General features: G+C 37.2%; 1 protein-coding gene across 1 annotated transcript; it reads left to right on the forward strand.

Annotated features, from left to right (window-relative positions):
• LOC109822769 lies at window positions 5,676-7,641 on the forward strand. The gene is made up of 4 exons (XM_020389013.1): window positions 5,676-5,795; window positions 6,747-6,997; window positions 7,072-7,139; window positions 7,219-7,641. Exons 1-3 carry the CDS (start codon window positions 5,778-5,780, stop codon window positions 7,106-7,108), a joined length of 306 nt encoding a protein of 101 aa, XP_020244602.1. The 5' UTR covers window positions 5,676-5,777; the 3' UTR covers window positions 7,109-7,139; window positions 7,219-7,641.

Here is a 7,790-nt window from a genome sequence, read left to right on the forward strand (position 1 = left end):
GCATCCGCAACCCTCTCAAACTCATCCGCCAGCTTCCTCACCCTCTTCCTCGATTTCCCCTCCCTCGCCGGCGCCGCAACCTCGTCGGTTTCAGGTCCGGGTTCGGGCTCGGACTCCGACCCGGACTCTTCCTCCAGCTCAGCCTCATCCAGCTCTCGGATCCTATCGGATCGGATCTTAGACGCTTTGATCTTATCGGATCTCCGATGCTGGGCCCGGAGCTTCTTGATGTTGCCCTCGATGCGGCCTTGAAGGCGGAGGCGCTGCCTCGTTGGCCTCGACGAGGGAGCGGGTCCATCACGGGTGCGGGGTCGACCGCGATAGGCCCGAACTTGTACGTCGGTGTAGAAGCGAGGACGGGGAGGCTGCTGCCGTAGAACCCAGAGCGACCACCATGATTTTTATTATTATTTTATTTTCTTCTAGAGAGAGAGAGAGAAAGAGAGGGGATTGAGAGAGAGAGAGGAAGGGGGGGTTTATTTATTGGGAAGGGGAGAAGGAATTTGGCGGGAGGAGTTGGCGCCGATATTTTGGCGGGAGGGAGGGGAAATTTTGGGAGGGAGGGGAGGAGCGCGGGGATGGTTGAAAAAGGAGCGCCACGGTGAATTTGGGGGGGATTTTTGCAATCTGCACCTTAAGGACTCGTATATTTCCCATTAATTATAAACTTCTAACCTTTTTACCCCCTTTTTCTTAGTATTTTTTTGCAAATACACGGTATAATTTACCAGGGCTCCTATCAAAATCATTCTTATATGTATAATAGCTATATGATCCTAGTCCTATGACTATCGGTGATTAGTAGGTGTTCGGTATTATAATTTACTTTGCGGTTATTGAATGGTAAAGAAACCGAGTTATATTTGTGAAGAATACAAATTTATTTATGATTGCTTTAATTACTACCATCCAGATGTTTGAAATACCATCGCCTGCTTTTCCGGGAGTTAAATGGGCCTTTAAACAAATTTTAGCTGGCAAAATAACATGCCCCTTTATGTAGAAAAGCTTCGAACAAATATTAATATGGGGGCCCATATCACGTGATAAAGAGTTGTGTGATGATGATCTGTGGATTCCGGTCCAAACAAGGGTCTTTGTCGAACGCTTGCTCATGAACAATAACATTATGAGGTTATAGCACCTAATCATAATATATGTATACACATAATATTAATCCTTCAAATAAAGCAAAAAAGGAAAAGGGAAAAAAAAAAGTGCATCATAATATTAATTCCTATGCAGTTAATGTTCATCATAGTCGTCCTTCCAGAGTATCAAGGGGAAAATAAGAGGTGTATCGTTGCAAAATTCTAAAATTTAAAATTTACTTAAACGGTATTACTAAGGTGCAAACACTAAACATCACTAAAGATAGTCAGAAATCACTAAAAACGATGGATGTATATTATACATGCACCGTACAGATTTCAATTCTTATATTATTGGAATTACAGATTGTATGTTAATTTAAGAATTGATATGTTTTTAATGCGTCGTCATTAATATAATGAAAACCGATTACATTGCTTGCTTGACATCAAAGATTCAAAGGGTTAACCTACGCTGCAGAAAAAAAATCAGCAGCCGATGCACTGAATTATAGCCTTTTGCCAATTTCATTCTTTCTTGTGTATAGTCGATGCAGTTTGAAAATATCTCTGACCCACTTAGAGCAAGATCAGCTGGTAGTTTCAAATTCATAATTAAAGTAAGTGATAACTATCATCCTCGATTGATTAAATAAACTATATTGTAGCAATCATAACCAGTGAGTGATAAAATGTTGTATCTAGGCCTGTCCATTGGGGCCCAAGGCCGGGTTCGGGCCTGGCCCGGATCTGGGCCTAGACTCGGCGGAGAAACGGGCCGGGCCGAATTGGCTCAGCAAGGAAACGGTCCGGGCCGGAACGGCCAAGCCCGAGGCGGAGAAACGGGCCGGGCCGAATTGGCTCAGCAAGGAAACGGTCCGGGCCGGAACGGCCAAGCCCGAGGGTCAAACGGTCACGAATGGCCGGGCCGACCGGGCACGGCCCAGTCCCGGCCCCTTCCGAACAGCCGTAACGGTCATTTTTACGCTTTTGACCAAAATACTCCCAAAAAGGTCAAAATCTGAGGGTATTTTGATCATTTGTAACTTCTGATGTTGATTGTGAAGGTTGTTGAACTAGAGCTTTCATCGGTTGTTGTAAGGAAAAATTTGTAAAATAGTCTGTTTTTGCTAATTATTTAGCAAAATAGATCGTTTTGCTAAATAATTAGCAAAATAATCCTTTTTTTGACCAGCAGGTCAAAAAGAGGTCTATTTTGCAAAACAACTCAGAAAACATACGGGACTAGTAGTCCCGTATGTTTTAATCACGGATTAGTGAACTCAAAAAATTTCACAAAACATTGAGATGAACTCAGAAAACATACGAGACTACTAGTCCCATATGTTTTCTGAGTCACTAATCCGTGATTAAGTTGGCTCTAAACATACGGGACTAATAGTCCCGTATGTTTTCTGAGACTTGTTTTTCAAAATCAACCTACTTTTTTCAAAAGAGGTCTATTTTACTAATTATTTAGCAAAACGGTCTATTTTGCTAAATAATTAGCAAAACCGGACTATTTTGCAAAATTTTCATTGTTGTAAAGGTCGTCAGATTGTAACATTCATCGATCTACGTGAAAGTCTTCAAATTATAGCCTTCTAAAAGTCATCAGATTGTAACTTTCACTATCGATGTTTGATAGGGGATCAACTATCTGCAGTGATTTTTAGACAACCTACAGCCTCCTAAACGACCTACTCTTCTAAATAGCCCAAGCGTAGCCCGAGCTCTGATACCACTTGTTGTGCGCTGCGGAAGCCAAACAATCAAATCAACGTGCTACGAGAAATCAAATTAAACGAACGTCGAGAGAATGCCAAACAAACCAAATCAATGCCACAAACACAAATAATCAATTTTAACGTGGTTCGACAAGTTGCCTACGTCCACGGGGTAAGAAGGGGATAGAGTTTTTCACTAATAGAGAAGAAGAGTACAAACTGAGATTACAAATCACTCAAACTCATCAATTAATCTCACCAATAAATATCTAATTCTCTCCAAATAAAACCCTAATCAATAGCTTAGAAAAAAACCTCTTTTCTGTGCTCCAAAATATCCCCAATTTTCTTCTCAATTCTCTCATCCAATTGTTTCATATATATAGAAATCCTGAAATCATAAACATACTAGGAATTCTAAAATAAAAAACAAAACAGATTAGGAATCTTAATAACTTGTTACCAAAACAGATTTGAAAATCATGTTACCAAAACAGATTAATAATCCCAATAACCTGTTACCAAAACAAATTAGGAAACATATTAGGAATCTGCTACCCAACTATTCAACTCACGGAAAATTTACCCAATACTGTCTCGCTCTGTCTTACTTTAACAATATGTTTACGATTCTCTTTATTTTGAGAGAATGTATCTGAAATGGGCTGTATAATAATAATATCAGAAATTGAAAGGAGAACACCTCTAAATTATCAGCTGGCAGGTAACCAACATAAATTTATCTTTGAGGTTAGTATCACGTCTCCAATCAACTATTCAAGTAGATGCTCAAAGTTTGTCTCTCAATTGAGTAGAGTGAAAAATCATAAGTCACAATTCAAACTTAGTTCACGCAAATAATCCAATAGTTTGGTCCAAAGAAACATTGTTTATTCATAGTAACGACTACGAAACTTCTTTATCTCCTACTGACTTGAGAAAATATATTTCCGTTAATAGACCTAAGAAACTAACCTTTGAACTTGGCTTATTAATTAGGGAAAATTTGCAAAATAGTATGTTTTTGCTAATTATTTAGCAAAATAGACCATTTTGTTAAATAATTAGCAAAACAGACATCTTTTGAAAAAAGAGGTCGATTTTAAAAAATAAGACTCAGAAAACATATGGGACTACTAGTCCCGTATGTTTAGAGCCAACTTAATCAAGGATTAATGACTCAGAAAACATACGGGACTAGTAGTTCCGTATGTTTTCTGAGTTCATCTCAATATTTTGTGAAATTTTCTGAGTTCACTAATCCGTGATTAAAACATACGGGACTACTAGTCCCGTATGTTTTCTGAGCTGTTTTGCAAAATAGACTTTTTTTTGCCTGTTGGCAAAAAAGAGGTCTATTTTGCTAATTATTTAGCAAAACGGTCTATTTTGCTAAATAATTAGTAAAAACGGACTATTTTGCAAATTTTTCCTATTAATTATCATCAGCCAGTTGGCTCTCTATACAGTATTATAAATCCCGAATTGGCAAGAATTCCTATTTCTAATGAAACTGTGATTATGAATTGAATAAGATGCGTTTAATCACATATTTTGTCCATAAGGGACCTAGATTGGGAATTCTTCATCCTTCTTTATAAATAACTCCTTGGACTCGGTATCAAAATCATAAGCCTACTTACAATTATTTTTTCCCCTGCTGAAAGTGAAGGAGAACAAATCACTAATTTTCTCCGCAGTTAAATGTGAAGATCGGATTAATTTCATGGAGCTTTCAGGTACACTATATATCTCTTACGTTTGTGATTTATGAATGAAGTAGTAACATGGAGTTTATTGCGGATGAATTAATGCGGAAGAACATGAGATTAAAGAGTGGGGGGGAAATTTCTAATCGCGGGAATAATAGCTTTTAAATCTCTTGATTAAAACATATTAAAAGAAAAGTTCCATGTTATATCCAGTTTTGCATATCGCGATATTAAATTGTGATTATTACCTACATATATTGGTTTGTTTTCCCACGAACATGGCTTAATCACAAACTTTCTTTAGGCTCAACAAGAGTGTTTTGATTCACACATATCTATATGAACAATAAGAGAGTTAAAAGGGGGAGAAAATAAAAATAAGAAGATTATAAGTAAACAAAATATAAAAGCATCATTTGCATTGTTTGGCCGCAATAAACAAGTAAAGAACAACCGATAATTTAATGTGATTTTTTGTTATCGACATAAATAAAAATACATGGAGGAGATTCATTGAAATTTTATGATATATTTAATTTTCATGTTCATTAACAGATGACAGTTTACGTGAGTTATGTGTAGAATATAATATTTTTAGCACTTTAATAAAAAGCGTAAATTGCAAGCGACCCCCCTTACTTATGCATTCAATAAAATTTATCTCCCCTTAACTATTCTATTACCAATTAATACTTTTATATCTGTAATTTAAAATGAATGAATTGTGGTTAATCTCCTCTCCGTCATGATTTTCTTAGAGTTTAATACTAATAAAATAGTTGTGAGATGAGGATGATATCTAAAATTTATCCTTGATAAAGTACAATATTGTCACACTAAAAAGAGCCATAACAAGAAATTTGTGCAGCGATATTTCTAGTTCAAGAGATTTATCCAATTACGCAAGTATGAAACTTAATAAAAGCCAAGAGAAGGAAGGAATCTCGTACTCATCCGCTTGCGGCTGTATTTAAATAAACCGATAAATTCAAGAGAAAGAGTCCAAATCCGCGTCGAAATAAAGCTAAATCCATGAGGCACCGCATTACGCCATAAAATATTAAAATATTATTTTTCGTCATAGCACCGTTTAACTTATCTTGTTAGCAATGAACAGTATACCAACAACTTGGGTATAAATCAAAGCAAGTCATTTTATTTTTTTTCTCTATTCTCCCAAATCTCTCCTCCCTCGATTACGGCGAGATTTTGGCCCTGGATTCCATCCCAGCGAACCGAAGGAGGTTATGCCGAAAGGCTTCAAGGTATCGAATTGATCTCGTTATCTTTTGATTTGTCGGATTGAAACCCTAGATTTTGAGCTCAAATTTAGCGATTTCGGTTGTGTTTAGGGATCTGGCTGGTGTTGATCAGTTTGTTTGAATTTGATTCAGATACTTAGAATTTTGACTTAGTGTTAGGGTTTTGGATTGGAATTTGGTTGTGGATGATGATGATTGGTTGGGATTAGGGTTTCTAATAGGGGGAGCTAGGGTTTACTATTCCATGATCTGATTATATGTCTCTTACTATTGAATATCATAATTTTAGCAATTTTGATGGTGTTTTAGGGATTTGACTAGGGTTGATCAGATGGTTTAAATTTCATTCGCGATCCCTGAATTTTGCCTTAGTTTTTGGGTTTTGTATTCAGATTCGTTTATCGGATATGAAAAGTTTATTTGGGGCTCTGATCATTGGATCTAGGGCTCGATGTTTGAAGACTCTATCTTGGAAATTAGAAGTCAGCCAATCTTCTTTAGTTGATCTTCTGAGTTATTTCCCCACCCTTTATTAAGAAGAGAAAGGTGAAATCTGTAAAGGAATATGGTAATCAAACTTTGTTTTCAAGCTTGACGAGCTTCATCTATGGTTTATTTGATTATGTGCGCTAATTTATTGTCGTTTAATGCAACAATAGGGGTTACTGTAGAAGTTAGAAGTCTTAGGATTGAGATGGGAACTGACACCCGAATGTGATAGTTGCTTAAAGTAATTTTTGTTTGAATCTTCAATCAGTAGCTTTTTTTTATTATCGTTCTCAATCTTGTTGCTAATTGTTTATTATGTAATCGGCTTGTCTTACTTATCAAAGTCTCACTTTTTTCTGCCAATATTTGTAGAGTGGTTATCTCCTCTATTGTAATTGTACGTCTACTGTTTCAAAATCCTCATTCAACGCTGTATAACATTATCATCTTTTGTTGCTTTCTCAGGCCTTAAACCTTTGTTTTCCGACGGCCGTAGCTTTCTTACCTAAGATATGGAGCAAATGCACTTTGGGACAAATTTCTCAGCATGCAGGGTTTTATCATTCTGGGAAGTTCTTGACTGGCGGTTTCTTGTTCCTGGGGACTTCCTTCTCATCTCCTTCGTTAACTGCACTTAGAGATTTTTCCATGATCATCAAGAGCAGCCTGATGCTGCCTTATAGTAAAGTTGGTGCTGGATCTACTATGAACTACAAGTGGGTGATTTCATATCACTTGTTATATAAGAGGCTCTTGCTATAGTTTGCAACTGATTGATGTCTGTTTGCAGTGAATGGCCAACGCATGTTCTGCTTGAAGTTAATTGAAGTCTTGACAGTGTCCTGCAGAATATCTAAGGTGTGCTTCAGGACTGGGCTCAAGATTTATGCATATAATTTAGCACTTCTAGAAATTTATTTGTTTCTTCCTTGTCCAGGTTTAGGTACTTCTGTGTTATAGTTGGTGCAATTTCTCATTTTAGCTAGTGGTGTCTTCCTCCTCTTCTGTTTCTACATTTGCTGGTTGCTTGACGGGTGTTCAAACCATCAGTGTTCGTATGGACTTGCCATAGTCATTTGGAGCTGTGAAGATTCTTCTGCTTAGATGGGTTGCCGTATTTTTCCTTTGATATTGGCTAAAGTGGATCATAGTTCCTATGCGGTCCTTCAATATTATTCAAGAAATAAGATGTTGAAGTGCAAATATCAGAAAAGCTGTCAGATTGCACTTGAAGCCCCTGTTGATTTGTATTACTTCTAGTTTTCCCTTTTAAGCATATACCTCTTGTCAGACACCAAATACTTCTCGTATTGGTGTATTTGTACTAAATAAAGACTGAGAGGTGTACTTGGCGTCGCTGGAGAAGATTGCACTTGAAGCCCCTGTTGATTTGTATTACTTCTAGTTTTCCCTTTTAAGCATATACCTCTTGTCAGACACCAAATACTTCTCGTATTGGTGTATTTGTACTAAATAAAGACTGAGAGGTGTACTTGGCGTCGCTGGAGA

The sequence above is a fragment of the Asparagus officinalis genome, chromosome 8 (genome assembly GCF_001876935.1).
Source record: "Asparagus officinalis chromosome 8, Aspof.V1, whole genome shotgun sequence".
In the NCBI taxonomy this organism is placed as follows: domain Eukaryota; kingdom Viridiplantae; phylum Streptophyta; class Magnoliopsida; order Asparagales; family Asparagaceae; genus Asparagus; species Asparagus officinalis.